At 36.1% G+C, this 16582-nt stretch overlaps 1 protein-coding gene across 4 annotated transcripts in view; it reads right to left on the reverse strand.

The window, feature by feature from the left end:
* The window catches only part of Plscr1 (phospholipid scramblase 1), a 30630-nt gene that overhangs the window by 4572 nt on the left and 9476 nt on the right, over positions 1-16582 (reverse strand). For all 4 annotated transcript variants that reach the window (XM_004834400.4, XM_087186302.1, XM_004834401.4 and 1 more), the window contains 4 exons: positions 12148-12413; positions 10837-10879; positions 2279-2499; positions 2001-2162 (listed from right to left, as the gene is read on the reverse strand). In XM_004834400.4, coding sequence (XP_004834457.1) covers positions 2001-2162; positions 2279-2499; positions 10837-10879; positions 12148-12413 — 692 coding nt within the window. The remainder of the gene's footprint in view (positions 1-2000; positions 2163-2278; positions 2500-10836; positions 10880-12147; positions 12414-16582) is intronic.

The following is a 16582-nucleotide window of genomic DNA, read 5'->3' on the forward strand; positions in this document are numbered from 1 at the left end:
TTTTTACAAGATTTCCAATTTCTGTCATTAGAATATGAGTTCTATAAGAAGAGGATTCATGTTCATACTAGAACCTACATAGAATTTGAAACCCATATGACAGGAAAGCAGGTAAATAATCTAACAGAATGAAGCTAAATAGCTGTTAACATGGCCATAACATGGCTATAAGGGGTAGCCCTTTTTGGCTGTAGGATACTCTTGTCCTGTGGAAAGGTGGACCCGGTTTACCATATTTTCTGATTTTACAGGAGAAATCAAGAATTAAAGATTAATTTGTAGCCGGGGATTTAGCTCAGTGGTTCCGCCACCTGCCTCGCAAGACCAAGGTCCTGTGTTTGATCCCTGGTACACCCCTCCAAAAAAAGATTAATTTGTAAAATTTCTCCATCTTTAAATATTTGTGACTAAAGAAATTGGGTTATGTGTTGAGGCTAGTGATAGTGAACCTTTTAGAGAAGAATGTCCAAACTGCAACCCCAAACCCACTTATTTATCGCAACGTGCCAATACTGCAATTAAACCTGAATACTGAGGTTTTAGTTTAAAAAAAAAAACCCTCATACACTAACATCTTAAAATAACACACGTGCCATAGGTTAGCCACCATTGGTCTGGCATCTATTGTAATGAAATTATCCCATGTATTAAATACACAGATATATTACAGCTTCGAGTGACTTAATTTAATACAAGGATGAAACAGAGATGACAGAGATGCATAATTGAGCATTATGTGTTATATAGTAGTCCCTTAGTCTGTGGGGAGTCCAGGGGGGTTTGAAGCCAAAGACACTACTGAATTGTAAGCTTTTTCCCTCTATATCCATGCCTATGATAAAGTGTAATCTATAAATTAAGGACAGGAAGAGATTAGCAACAATTAGTAACCATTAAATAGAAAAAAATCAATAAACTATAATAAAAGTTGTGTGAATGTGGAATTTCTTCCCTCTCTCAAAATATCCTATTTTACTATATATATCCATTTTGAGACAATGTGAGATGACACACTGGTAGCCTGTGTGATGAGGTGAAGAAAGGTAACTGATGTAGGCAAGGGAACATAGGGTAAGTTTGCTATATATGGGTTACTTGAACACTAGCAGTAAAATATCAAGACAATCCATCTACAAACTGACTACTATTAAGGATGCTACTAAGTGATTAAACTAATGGGCAGGTATTTTATACAGTGACAATACTTTTTTTTCCTGGTACTTGGGATTGAACTTGGGACCTTGTGCTTGCGAGGCAGACCACTGAGTTAAATTCCAGGCCCCACAATGACAATACTGTAGAAAGAGGGATGACTCACATTTAGGCTGTATGGAGTAGGGTGGGTTACTCAGAATGGCATGAAAATTAAACTTATAAATTGTTTAATGCTGAAAAAATCCATTTAATATTTTCAGGAATATGAATATGGTTAATTAAAGCTATGAAAAGTGAAGTTGTGGAACAGAAAGTACTTTTATATTAACCTTATTAAAACTATCTTTGTGTAATTTTCTCTTTGTGGGAATTAAAGCAACCAGGCCTTCTGAACATGGTCTAGACCACTGCCTATGATGCAGATTTAGGAAGGATCCATGAGATTGGGCAATCAGATTTAGATGACAAAGCTAGCATTCTATGTTGTTTGTTTGTTTTAAAATTATTATTATTATTAGACTCTTGGTTGTAGCCCAGGCCAGCCTTTTACTTGTGATCCTCCGGCTTCAATGTCCTGAATGCTGACAATATGTAGTGTCAGTAGAAGTCACTAGGTTTAAATTCTAGATACTTTGTATTTTTATCTGTGACTATATATCATTTAGCATAATCAACACTAAACTTTAATCATATTAGTGAGCACAAAATTGACTAAAGTTAAATACTTGAACACACTATCTTTCTTTGAGATATTAATGAAAAGTACTTAGTATATTTGTAACACCCTATAATGTTATATTGGACAATAAGAAAGCAAATCTTATAAACATTATGACATTTCTTACCTCAAAATCAATGTCTGAACAACAACTGCACACAATACATGGACCAATTATTTTTAGTACATCCTCTCTCCTCTCATTTTGAACAGTAAACTTAGGCAGACATGGGTGCCACTTCTGAGTAACATAACCAATTGGAACACCAGGAGGAGCCTGGATTTCTATCTACAATAGCAAAAGAATATAAGAAATTTAACAATAATTACAATGTTTACGTTCAACAAAGGGTGAAAGTTCTTCCTGAACTTCTTTACAAAGAGCCATGGTAATTGCACACTGACCTCCTGAAGGCAGCAAGGGAAACAGCAGCTGGTACATCTCAGTGGTCTCTCCATAGTTATGACTTCTCGGCCCAAATTATCAAGAATCTTCAATGTAAAAGGCCTAGATGCTCCACAGCAATTTCGAGTGCAGCAATCATTATCTTCCACTGCAAAGTAAACCCTCTGTCCAAGGCTGTTCTTAATTTCATATTTATTATTAGTTTCAAAGCCTGTTAAGACTAAAAACATAAAAAGGGAATCTATCATCACCTTTTTGTTCCATTTTGTTAAGAATAATGAATCTCTATGATATCATAACATCTAGCTATACCAGCTTTGGATGGTACTCCAAACATCACAAGCAAGAGGAAAATAGAAAATCTGTTTTAGGAAGTGATAGAGATTGGGAAAAAAGTCAAAAGGAAATAAGGAGAGGATATTCTGGTAAAAATAAGTTATGTCTCTTAATTCCACAGACTGCTGCAAAGGGGAACATTTCTGCACAGGACTGTATAATGGTGTAGGTGGACAGAGTGGTGCCTAGTGAATGGATAAAATTTCCATTTTTCTGGTACAATTTTCATATGTTATAAAGGAGTTATGGGGTATAGCAATATTGTATTAAATAAATTGCCTTGAGACATTTTAGAAATTCCACTTAGTCTTATTTTTGGCACCATGTTTGAGCAAAGGTAATGAGGGTTTACTCCGAATGTATACATGTGAAGGAAGAGAGTGAAAATGGAAGGGTAATTGATTTAGAGCATCATATTGTTCCCAGGGCACTCATTTTTAGCTCATCACTAGTTGAAAGTGGGAGATGGGTATTAGACAAGGTGGGAACAAACATTTGGTAATCATGGTTTTAACTCATAGGCTGCACAGACCATGAGAATACAAAGAGATTTCTTCACCTTCTAGGGGCTCATCTCTTCATGAAGAAAATGGAGTGATGTTAAGTGCTGACATATAAATGGTGTATTACTAAGGGCCTTCCATAGGAATCAACACCTTAGAAAAGTCTCCATCCTTAGAGGCAGAAAGGAGCAATTAAGGCTCTCATTTATCCATAGCCTTCAGATACTGGGGTCATAGTATGTTTAAAAGAAATATATGGAGAGAAGCATGCCATTCCATCTGTAATTGCATGCAGATCCTGGGGAGCAGCTGTGTGGCCCAGACTGGCTCAGCTGCAGCTGGATCTCAGCCAGGGCTCCGCCCTGACCCCAGAAGATCCTGCATACCCGCCCAGGCCAAAGACTCACCCAGAAAAGAGCTGCACAGGCACACAAGCAATATCCAGAGGCTCACTGTGCTACCTTTGATAAGTGTGAGGAGACCCTAGTCAAAGCCTGTGCAGACAACAGGAACTGGGGTACACAGTCCCCAGCCAAAGGCCCTCCAGAACAACAGCTACAGAGGGACCCCAGCAAGAGGCATGCCTAGATACCATCCCAAGTGTGCACAGGCCCCAGCCAGAAGCCTGCCCAGACAACAGGTCAGCTCAGGGTTCCAGAAGGCTACCACTCTGAACCCAGGAATTGGTGTGCTGGTGAGTAGCAGAGTAAAGGCTGCTTGGTGGCTTGCTGAGAATTCAAGACCACTGGGTGAGCAAAAAGTTGCCTCAAAAACAGCACAGCAGGGTGCAACTGTTGAAATGAGAAGACACATAAATACATTTCAAAACCAGACTTCCAGATCACCTAAGGCAACCCCAAAAGGCAACGACATGGAACTGATACTCAACCACCTGGACTCCCTGAACTGGCAATGAAAGAGGATCTGGAAAAAACAAAATCAGAAATAATTTCTCAGATAACAGCAGAGATTGTGCCCATAGTACAAGACATGATTAATAAATCTAGAGAGAACACAGATAAAAAAATAGAAGAGCTGAGGAACATGATGGAATCCCAACATAGGAAACAAATGGAATCCATAAAACAGATGCAAACAGATTTCCAGGAGATTAAAAACTCCACTGAAATTTTATGCAGCAGAATGAGCCAATGCAAGGATAGAATTTCAGATATAGAAGATAGGATTGCAATTAATGACCAGGAAAAGAAAAATTTCTTAAAAATAGTAAAAGACCACAAGAAATCAATCCAGCAGCTGCTAGATGATGTAAAGAAGAATAACACCAGAGTGATTGGAGTCAAGGAAGAAACAAGAGAGAGTGCAGATGATATAAAACAAATGTTCACAGAAGTAATGCCGAAAACTTCCCAAATAGGGGAAGAGAATTTAATATAGAGATAAGGGAGGCATATAAGACTCCAACTAGCTATGATTAAAAAGAAAATTTACACATAGGCATATAATAGTTAAGATTCCAGAAACCCAAAAGAAAAACAAAATTCTACAAGCAGTTAGAGAAAAGAAACAAATTACATACAATAGAAAGCCCACCAGAATCACAGCAGACTTCTTGAAACAAACCTACAAGGCAAGAAGAGCATGGAGCAAAGCCCTAAAGGGAAACAACCTCCAACCAAGATTGATGTGCCCTGCAAAACTATCTTTCAAAATTGATGGAGAAATAAGATACTTTCATGACAAAGAGCACCTTAGGAACTTCATGAATACCAAACCAGCATGCCAAAATTTTTAAACAATATCCTAGGAAAAGACAACAAAGATCACAACCCAGGAAGCCTTGCAGAATGAATCCATCAGGCACAACAAGAAATTAAATGCAAAGGGGGAGAATCCAGCAAAAAGAAAAAGTCATGACAAGGGTAAGTCAATACGTATCAGTTATAACTATCAATGTTAATGGTCTCAGTTCACCAATCAAAAGAAATAGACTGGAAGAATGAGTCAAGAAGCAAGATCCAAAACTATGCTGCATAGAAGAAACACACTTAAGTCAAAAAGAAACTTATGGACTGAAAGTTAAAGGGTGGAAACAATACTCCATGGTACAGGAACCCAAAAAAAAGCAGGAGCAGCTATCCTCTTTGCAGATCAAGAGGATTTCAAACTAACACTGATTAAAAGAGACAAAGAAGGACACTACATCCTTGTAAAGGGAAAAATCCAAGAGGAAGAGATGACAATCATTAATATATATGCACCAAACACTACTGTGTCCAAGTATATAAAACAAATACTAATGGACATGAAAAATCATATAAGCACTAATACAATAGTAGGGGGGATCTTAATACCCTACTGTCACAAATAGATAGATCAACCAGACAAAAAATAAACAATGAAATAGTAGAACTCAATCAAACTATTGAAAAAATGAATTTAACAGATGTTTAAAGAGTGTTCCACCTCAACAAATCAGAATACATAATGTTTTCAGCTACACCTGGGTTGTTCTCTAAAATAGACCACATACTTGCTCATAGAACATATTTAAGTAAGTGGAAAGGAATTGAAGTTATACCCTGTATATTATCAGACCACAGTGCAATGAAATGGGAGATCAATAGCAAAAGAAACTGCAAGAATTTCATAAACACATGGAAACTGCGCAACACACTTCTGAATAACCAATGTGTCACAGAGGAAATTGAAGAAATCAGACAGTTCTTACAACTAAATGACAATGCCAATATAACATATTGGAATCTATGGCACACAATGAAAGCAGTCTTATGCAGTAAATTTGTAGCAGTGAATACACACATTAGAAAAAAAGAGTGAGCTCAATTACACAACCTGCTGCTGAACTTCAAGCTTCTAGCAAGACAAACCCAAAGCTCATAGAAGGGAGGAAATTATGAAGATCAGGGCAGAAATCAATGCAATGGAGACTAAGAGAACAATACAAAAAAACAATGAAGCCAAGAGATCTTCGAAAGAATAAACAAAATTGACAAAGCCTTAGCCAACCTTATCAAAACAAGGCAAAAAAAAGGCCCAAATCCATGCAATTAGGAATGAAAAGGGTGAAATTACAAGACCCAGAAGAAATCCAGAGGATCATCAAAACCTACTTCCAGAACCTATACACCAATAAGATGGAAAATACAGAAGAAATGGGCACATTTCCAGATACATGTGAATTACCAAAGTTGAATAAAGGTGACCCCCAAAATTCTAAATGACCCAATATCAATCAATGAAATTGAAAACATAATTAAAAACTTACCAACCAAGAAAAGCCTGGGCCCTGATGGCTTCACTGCTGAATTCTACAAGACATTTAGAGAGGAACTGCTGCCACTCCTGTTTCAACTCTTCAGTGAAACTGAAAGGGAAGCAATACTCCCAAATTCATTCCTGGAAGCAAGCATCACCTTGATCCCCAAAGCAGAGAAAGACTCAACTGAAAAAGAGAACTATAGGCCAATCTCACTAATGAACATAGATGCAAAAATACTTAATAAGATACTGGCAAATAGAATGCAGAAGATCATTAAGAAGATCATCCACCCTGACCAAGTGGGATTCATTCCAGGGATGCAGGCATGGTTCAACATATGCAAATCAATAAATGGAATATGCTATGTTAATAGAGCCAAGGAAAAAAACCATATGATCATCTCAATAGATGCAGAAAAAGCATTTTGACAAAACCAACATGCATTTGTGATAAAAACTCTCCCAAAAATTGGAATAGATGGTCTCTACCTCTATCTGATAAAAGCCACTTATGAAAAACCAAGAGCTAATATCATACTAAATGGTCAAAAACTGAAATCCTTTACACTAAAATCAGGAACAAGACAAGGATGTCCACTATCACCACTCCTGTTCAATACAGATTTGCAAACAGCCACAGCAATTAGACAAGAGAAAGAAATAAAAGGAATAAAGATAGGAAACAAAGAATTCAACTTGTCATTATTTGCAGATGACATGGTACTCTATATAGAAGATCCTAAGAATGCCACAAAAAGTTTTCTAGACTTAATAACCAAATTCAGTAAAGCAGCTGTATACAAAGTCAACACACAAAATCAATAGCTTTTCTGTACATGAAAAACAGACTCACTGAGAGAGAAATTGGACAATCAATTCCTTTCACAATAGCATCCAAAAAATTAAAATATCTAGGAATCAACCTAACAAAAGAAATCAAAGACCTCTTCTCTGAAAATTATAGCACTCTGAAAAAAGAGACTGACGATGATATCAGAAAATGGAAAAACATCCCTTGCTCCTGGGTAGGAAGAATCAACATAGTGAAAATGGCCATACTTCTGAAGTTGCTATGTAGATTCAATGCAATTCCAATTGAAATCCCAGCAGTATATTTCACAGACCTAGAGAAAACAATCCAAAAATTCATTTGGAACAAGAAGAGACCTCAAATAGCAAAAGCAATACTAGGCAATAAAGACAAGGTAAGGGGTATCACAATCCCCAATTTGAAACGATACTACAAAACGACTGTGATAAAAACAGCATGGTACTGGCAAAGAAACAGACCTGAAGACCAGTAGAACAGATTAGAAGATGCAGAAACAACTCCAGACACACTCAGCCATCTCATCTTTGATAAAGGAGCCAAACACCCTCACTGCAGGAAACATAGCTTCTTTAATAAATAGTGTTGGAAAAATTGGGTTTCAACTTGCCAAAGATTAAAACTAGACCTATATCTCTCACCATGCACTAAAGTAAAATTGAAATGGATTAAACATCTAAATATTAAAATAGAATCGCTGAGCCAGCTGGAAGAGAGGTTAGGAAGAACCCTTGAAGACATTGGTGTAGGAAAAGATTTTATGAACAAAACCTCAGTTGCCTGTGAACTAGCACAAATAATCAACAAGTGGGATCTCTTCTTAATAAAAAGCTTCTGCACAGCAAGAGAAACCACCAACAGTGTAAAGAGACAACCCAGAATATGGGAAAAAATTTTCACCAGCTGTCCCTCAGACAAAGGTCCACTATCTAGAATATATAAAGAACTTAAAAAAATCAGACCTCCCAAATTTAAAGACCCAATCCAAAAATGGGCATCTGAAGTGAACAGACATTTTTCAGACAAAGAAGTAGAAATAGCAAATGAACATATGAAAAAATGTTCAAAATCACTGGTCATTGGAGAGATGCAAATGAAAATAACAGTGAGATTCCCCCTCACCCCAGAAAGAATGGCTGCTATCATGAAATCAACTAATAACAAATGCTGACAGGGCTGTGGGGAACAAAGAACCCTAATCCACTCTGGTGGGTGTGTTTACTGGTCCAACCACTGTGGAAATCATTATGCAGATACCTCAAAGAACTAGGACTGGAAGTCCCATTTAACCTAGCTATTTCCCTGCTGGCTATCTTCCCCAAAGAATTAAAAGAATCATACCACAGGGATATATGTGCACCCATGTTCATAGCAGCACAATTCATGATAGCTTAAACTTGGAAACAACCCAATTGCCCATCAACTGGAGACTGGATAAAGAAAATGTGTTTTTTTTTTTTTTAATAAAATGGAGTATTACTCAGCCATAATGAGAAACTAGAGACATTTAAAGCTAAATGGATGCACATTGAGGTGATACTCTTAAGTGAAATAAATAGGACATACATGTGTAAATACCAAATAGTTTCTCTAGTGTGAGAAACTGAAAGTGTAAACAAGGACTAAAAGGTATAATAGATAATGTGAATTAGGAAGAAAAGGTGCAAAAGGGAAGGGGAAGTAGGAGGGAAAGAAGGGAATGGAAGTAATATGACAAAAAGAAAAACTGGAAACAAAGTCTTTGTAGCTAGGGAGGGGTGGAGAGTTTGAAGGGAGGGCAGGGGAATGGGGAAAAAATAAAAACCAAGATGGATTATGTAAAGGTGCAAATTTCCAATGATGAATGTCATTATATTGTATAACTTAAATATACCAATAAAATTAATTAAAAAAAAAGAAATATATGGAGGCTCAAATTACTCACTAATGTGTGTTTGTGGGAGGAATTTTAGAGTGGTATAATTGTCTTTCAGGAGTCTTATCAACATGTATTCCCTTCAGCGTCTTTGGTAGGATTCAGATAGACCCTCTGCATAGATGGAGGATGACCCTTGACCTTAACATCTGTTACTGTCAAAAGTTTAGTGAGAAAAAATTTAAACTGGTGCTGAGAGTGTATTTATTATCCAACAAATTGTTTCATTAAGTATCATAATCTCAGAAAATTTCACCTGTTTAATTTAAAAACAATATGGCTTTATATAAGCTGTTTCTGGTTACTTGAAAAGATGCAAATAAAACAAGAGTCTCATGTTTAAGTTTTTAGGACTGTTAAGCTTTGAATTGAGAAAAATGTCAGTGCTTGCTATTGCATAGATAGTGTAAGAACTGAGTAATCTTCATCTTCCTTATACTGTTCATAACATGAAATAATAATATAGGCTTTCAATTTGAGGAAAAAAGGACATTTAGGACATCTTTTTTAAAAACTTCAAAATTAAATAGTATTAAATTTGAAAATTACTAGATATTTCACAATCAAGTTATATATTTCACAAATAGTTGTAATTCTATGTATCTAAATATATTTCTCTATAAATCTACAAAGATACACAATATGTTACAATATATTGCATCTGGCTATTTGGATTTTATAAAATAAATAGCATATACCACAGAATAAACTATATTTAAAAATGCAGAATGCAAATAACCATGCAATGAGCTGTATTCCAGAAAAATGTTAGTTTAGAGACACTGAACAAAATCAACACTATATATATATAATATATATAAAACAATTTGCATTACAAATAATTTAAATGTAAAAGTTGACAATTATATAATTTAATAAAATTCAATTTCTACACTTACAAATTCATGTTCTAATTTGTACCAGTTGAAAGGATTTTTGCAAATACGTAAAGATGGATTCAACATATGTAGTCTACAAGCCAGCAGAGTTTTCACTGCACTCTTACATTAAAAAGGAAGACACTATGGTTCATAAGTCTACCTAGGTTTCACTCCCTAGCAGCTTCCTGAAGCATCTACTGGTTTCCTAAATCTGTTCTTGCACCTGGGAAGCACTGACCCTAGGGAGACATCTGGTCTCATTAGGGCCACGCAGAGGCGCAGGAGTGCTCTTGTAGGAAGGAAGCCTCCAGCCTGCTGGTCAGCATCCTGCAACACTACAGGGCCTGTGCATCTGATACAGGGTTCATCTGAGGTCCCAGGGGAAACTAGGCAAAAACAATAATTTTCCAGTGCATTCATTCAAATTAAGAAAGATCCATTTCAATAGAAATTTACTAAGATGGCTAAAATTTTTCATGCAGTTCTGTGCTATTTCCAAGGTGATGACAAATGACAAGTCCACATCTAAAGTGGTAAGAATCAGTTATAATATAACTTGATTTGTAGAGTGAGAGGAAATGAGAAGTTTTTATTGTCTTCCTTCTAATCTAATGTTGGTATCATGAATATAGATGCTCAGTAAAATAAGTATTTCAGCATTTGACTCCTAATTTTCAAAAATAAATTGCTGATAAGGTTTACATTTTTATTCTTGTGAAGACAGACATTTTTAAGTAACCCGGTTAACTGTTCCAAATAAGTTACAGTGCTATATTTGTGGTGACTGATGCCTTTGTTTGCATAAACCTCTTCTCACTCTAGATATACAGTCAATACAGTGAATACATACCTTCCAGAAGTTCAATTTGCTGGTGAACCAGAATCTGATCTATCTATTAAAAGAAAAAGAAAATTAAGCACTTATAATTAATCATCAATATTTAATGTTATTAATATTTAATATATATTGTAGCGTACAACTAAGTTTAATGTTTTTAATAGGTAAAATATTTGTTGACATTTTCCACTTATATAAAAAAAACCTTACACTAGAATTGCTAAAACAAAGTTCTTTCTAGAAGAGACTAGAATTGCTCACAACAACTTTTTTTATTCAAATTTAAGATTTCTATCTTATACAAGTTTTAAATTTTAAGTGTACTTGGCATCAGCAGTTGTAGTAGGTGATAATTTCCTCTAAATATTTTACGAGATCTAGATCTTGAAAATGTGTATTTCAGAGTATTTCTAGAATTACTTATTTATGACTAAAATTTGTATGATATGTCCTGCTTGAGTGCATTGCGGAAAAATAAGTTAGTAGACTGCCACAGACACACCTAATATGCTGGTTGGATACGGTAAGGACTTTTGTTTACAGAACTTCATACTCCTATTTTACCTATCTGATTTTTTCACACCAAGTAAATGTTAAACCTTATATGCCAAAATTCATTATCCCATAGTAGAGCAAATTACTGCTCTCTTTTTCCTTTCTCTTATAACTATACTTATAAAACTGGATCTTCTAAGGGACAAAAACAACATCATAAATAGTTTTATTGGTATAAAAAGGTGAGTCATTATACACAATATATTAACACTTTATTTGGTTCCTATTATTGAAACTAAGGAATAAACTTTATTCAAAGTTCTTTTCCAGTTCCCAAGAAACTGTTCAGTGTTGGGATAAAAGGGTACTGAATTCAGTACAAAGGTCCAGATTAAAAAGGAACTCTTATTGTCTTAGGATTCTAATTCTGACCAAGGTAGGTAACTTCTCCTGACCTCAGTTTCCTCTTTTGAAAAATGATAATTGTACAAAGAGTATATCATTGATTTTTTGGTAAAGATTAAGTGAGATAATACATATATTATGCTCACAACAAAGACTGGAAAATAGTGCTTAATGAATATTTCCTATGAATAGTGCTATGAATATTTGGTTATTAACTCAAGTTTTAGTCATGATCACAGAAAACATAATTATCACGTACATTTGCATTTTGCTTAAAAAGTGAAACTGATCTAGAAGAATTAGAGTAATCTATTAGCAGAAAACACTGTCTTATCATTTCAGACTTTCTTAAATTATTTCTTTGTTTAAGTAAACTGGGAGCCCAGCTGTACCTTTTATAAATTTGTATGTATTTGAAATTACCTGACTTAAGTATTCCAGTCCAGGTGGGCAGTTCAATGGAGGTGGTGGTGCTGGCATCCATGGTGCCCCTGCAGGTCCCCCCGGCTGACTATATCCTGGCTGACTCTGAACAGGAAACCCAGGTTGGCCAGCACCTGCAAAGCTGCCTGGTGGGATTGGGGAGCCAACTGGGGGACCTTGATAAGCACTGTAGGGCCCAGGATAGCCAGCCTTGGGACCTAAATAGGTACCCTGGGGCCCAGAGTAGCCAGTTTGTCCTGGAGGTCCTGAAATAGGAACAAGTGAAATAACATAACTGCACAAGGTATGAATCATCAACCCATCTAGAATTACCACAGCCAACCTCAAACTGACCTCTTTATTTAGAAAACCTGTACCTGTGACATTTAATGTACCTTTTATTTTTCAGATTTTAATGCAGCATCCGTTCACAAACACTTCTATTTTGAGGGTGATAGCTGTGAATAGAGATAGCACACAGCCCTCTTTTTTTTCACAACTCAGAGGGAAAATATATGGTTTCATAACTAAGAAAGTTCACCTGGCATCAGTAATATAAACACTTGGCCATGACTTCATTAAAAAAAAAAGAAGAGACATGGCATTGTGTAGAAGATCCAAAATAAAGGCTTTGAGCCAGTATTTCAAAGACCAAAACATCCCACTCATGATGATTTGGGGATTGTAACAAATGACACTCCCTATGTATGTAGACTTGGAAGTGGTTTTTTCCTTCTCTCCCCAAGGGATATTTAGAGAGATCTGGAGATGGTTTTTATTCATCAGAACTGTGAAAATGGATGGTACTGGAATTTAGTAGGTGGAAGCCAGGGATACTGCTAAACATCCTAGAATGCCCAAAATAGTAACCTGAAAAGAAGGAATTTTCAAGCCTCAAATATTACAGTGTTACTGTTGAGAAAACCTGACATAGAAGTAAAGACATGTCATTTCTTCTTGAACATTTCAAGTACTTATCTGGATTAATAATTTGCCTGGACCTTTTTTCTTTTCTGTTCTCTTCTTTTCATAGTATTGAGAATTGAACCTAGGAATACTCTATCACTGAGCTTTACCCTCAGTACTTTTCATTTTTTATTTTGAGATAGGGTCTTATTGTTTCCCAGGCTGACTTTGAACTCTGATCTTTCTGCCTCAGTTTCCTGAGTAGTTGGTATTACATGTGTAAACCACTGCACCAGGCTTGCCTAGAGTTTTAATCCATGCTGTGTTACTCTTCTACACCGCTAATCCATTAAAAAACAAACTGATATTTAGGTTAGAAATTTAAACTTCACAGCTGGGTGTTGTGGTGCACACCTGTAATACCAGCACTCAGGAAGCTGAGGTAGGAGGATTACAGTAAGTTCGAGCCCAGCCTGGGCTACATAGTGAGTTCAAGGCGAGCCTGAACTACATAGTGAAGCCCTGTCTCAGAAAAACAAAAAACAAAGAAACAAAGAAACAAACAAACAAACAATTTAAACTTCACAATGGAGCACCCTATACTCTCTGTAAAACACAGTTTGAGGAACAAGGAAAGCAAAAGTTGAAAGAAGTTAACTAGTTAATAAGCAGAGTAAAGGATAAATTTAATAAATGGGTAGTGTATATTCTCTGTGAGTGTGTGATTAAAATAACACTTTATAAGTTTACCGAATAGTAACTCCATATGACTGAAATATATTTAAAGGACTACATTCAAAAATATTTCAACATTAAAAACCATGAAATACTTACATTTATAATAGGCTATTTAGAAATACTTTGAAAGGTAACATTTCTGACAAAATTCATAACCACTGAAAAATAAGGCTAACAGCAGACTAAACTTCATAAAAAGGCTTTTAAATATAGTTTTTACACTTTATTCCTTGCACAATGAATACATATTTATAGGTCATAAATATGTCTGTGGCTCTTCTGTAGAATCAGGGGGTACAGCTTTCACTGAGGAACCTGCTCTCAGTGGCTTAGGATCAACTGGGAAATAAAAAAACAAAAGATTTTATATTAATGCAATGAAGAAAATGCATGGGGGAGATGACAGGATACACAGCAGTCATTTTGGATAGATATAACTGAAACTGAATTCTAAAAGATGACAAGGAAAAACTTCATGTTAAATCTAGTGAGAAGTGCTGCAGAAAGAAGGAAGAGAAAATGTGAAAACCCTGACTTTAGGAATTAACTGGCATGTTAAGAAACGGGACCATCACAAGCGAGGAAGAACAGGAATGGCTGTTAGCAAAGCAAGGAGAAACAGTTCATCTCTGTAGGTCCCTAGTAAGGAGTTTGCATTTTATGGAGAGGGGAAAGTGTTGGAGTATCCTGAGCAGAAGAGTGAGGTCTGTGATGTCACTTATATCTCACAAAGTTTTTAGAAGTTCTGAGCATTGGGATTTACAATGAGAAACACAGAGGCAATCCCAGTGCTCATTACCTAGCAGGAGAGAGAACTTTATGTTCATCTTTATTCTAGGGAGGTACATATCAATCAGTGAGATTTATTAAGTACATTGAGAGACAAATGCTTTGAAGTAAGGGACCAAAGTTTTATGAAGGGATGTTGCCAAAGGTAGCTACTGACATGGGGAGAGGGAAAGTATCACAGTTGGATAGAAAATGTCCCCCAGGAGGCTCCGATGCTCATGGGGAGGTGATCAGATCATGAAGGTACTAACCACATCAATGAATTAAGCCATTCATTCATTCACAGCTGAATGGGTGGTTATAAGTTGGGGCCTAGTTGTAGGAAGTAGGTCATTGGAGATGTAACTTGACAGGACATGCTTTGTCCTGTGCCCTTGACTTTCTTTACTTCCTGGCTACTGTGATGTGCATGACTCTCTGCCATGGTTCTGCTGCTGTGATGTTTTAGCCTCCTTCAGGCCTGAAGTAATGGAGCCAGTAACCAAAGTCTAAAATTGTGAGCCAAAATAAATATTTCCTACTGTAAGTTGACCTTCTTAGGTTTTTCATCACAGGGACTGAATGCTGACTAACATATGAAGGGAAAAGGAAGTAGGAAGAGCTTCCCGGAGGTATTACCTTTCATCTAAGATTCATAAGAATTAAACAGGGTAAGGGAAAAGAACATTTAAGGAAAAGTTCTGGGTTAATAACAAACTGCAGTGTTTACATATCTTAAAAATAGCCAGTGGAGATTAATGGTAGAGAGCCAGCCTTAAGAAGCACCACACAACTATTAAGAACAGAATGGAGGCTTCACAAGCACAAGATCCTGAGTTTGATTCCTGATACCCCCCCCCCCCCAAAAAGAACAGAAGGGAGAACTGGAAACCACATCCAAATTCTCTATGCCTCAGTTTTCCCAGATGAACAAGAGGGTAATTAATAGTATAATGGTTCTCCACACCTATGGAGGGTTGGTTCACAACCTGTATACATATCTTCCCTGTATACTTTTAATCATTTCTAGATGACGTATAATAACTGATACAATGTAAATGCTATGTAAATAGCTGAATAATGGCAAGGAAATTATCCATATGCATTCATTATAGATGCAATTTAATATTTGAATATTTTCCTTATACAGTTGGTTGATTACAAGTACAGATATATGGAGGACTGACAATATTTACTTCCTAAGAAGGGTCTGAGATTAATTAAGCTAACCTACATGAACTTCACATTTAGAATAATGCCTATGGCACAGTAAGCTCTCATTTTTCAGCTGTAATTATTTTTATCATTGTCATCTCAAGATTTGTAATATATATAGCCTTGGTCTTGAGAATTAAAACAAAGCTATTGTTCTAACAAACTCTCAAGTTCGGTTATATCTGAATTTGTTTATTTATACCTAATTTTAGCTAGGTATGTGGTGGATTAAATCATTCTGTGAATGCCTTGGATAAATATCTTAAGTCTTGTTAATAATTCTCCAAACATAAAGCCTGTAAAAATTTATGGCTGAAGTTCTTAATCTTGGCTTCACATTACAATCACTTGAGATATTAAAAATTATCAGTCCTTGAGTTCAGAGGTCTGGTTTAATTTTCCTGGGATGGTGCTCTGGTATTAGTATTTTCAAGTGTCTCTGAATGATACTTAAGAGAAACCATGGTTGAGAACTACTACCTTAGAGCCCTAGTGCTTATCTAGCTCATACCTTTTTATTTGCAAACATCTGGATAAGATCTAGGACCCACTTGGAGATTTTTAAGGATGATGAAACAGGTCATTCATCTACCAAGAAAATTTGTTTGCTCAAAGAAGAGAATAAAATGGGTACATCTATGCAAACTAGATCACCTTTGATTCTAAGACTGCTGGATGTCGTTCAAGATGTGGGTATTCTGTATACTTGTAAATCTGCATACACTATGAACTTTGCCATTTCTAAATTAGTAGTGGTAACTGCATCCATCTAAATGATAATCTCTGAATTCTTTTATGCATTTGTTCA

The sequence above is a fragment of the Heterocephalus glaber genome, unplaced genomic scaffold, assembly GCF_053883595.1.
Source record: "Heterocephalus glaber isolate CG9 unplaced genomic scaffold, H.glaber_assembly_v1.0 deba00001504, whole genome shotgun sequence".
Taxonomy (NCBI): domain Eukaryota; kingdom Metazoa; phylum Chordata; class Mammalia; order Rodentia; family Bathyergidae; genus Heterocephalus; species Heterocephalus glaber.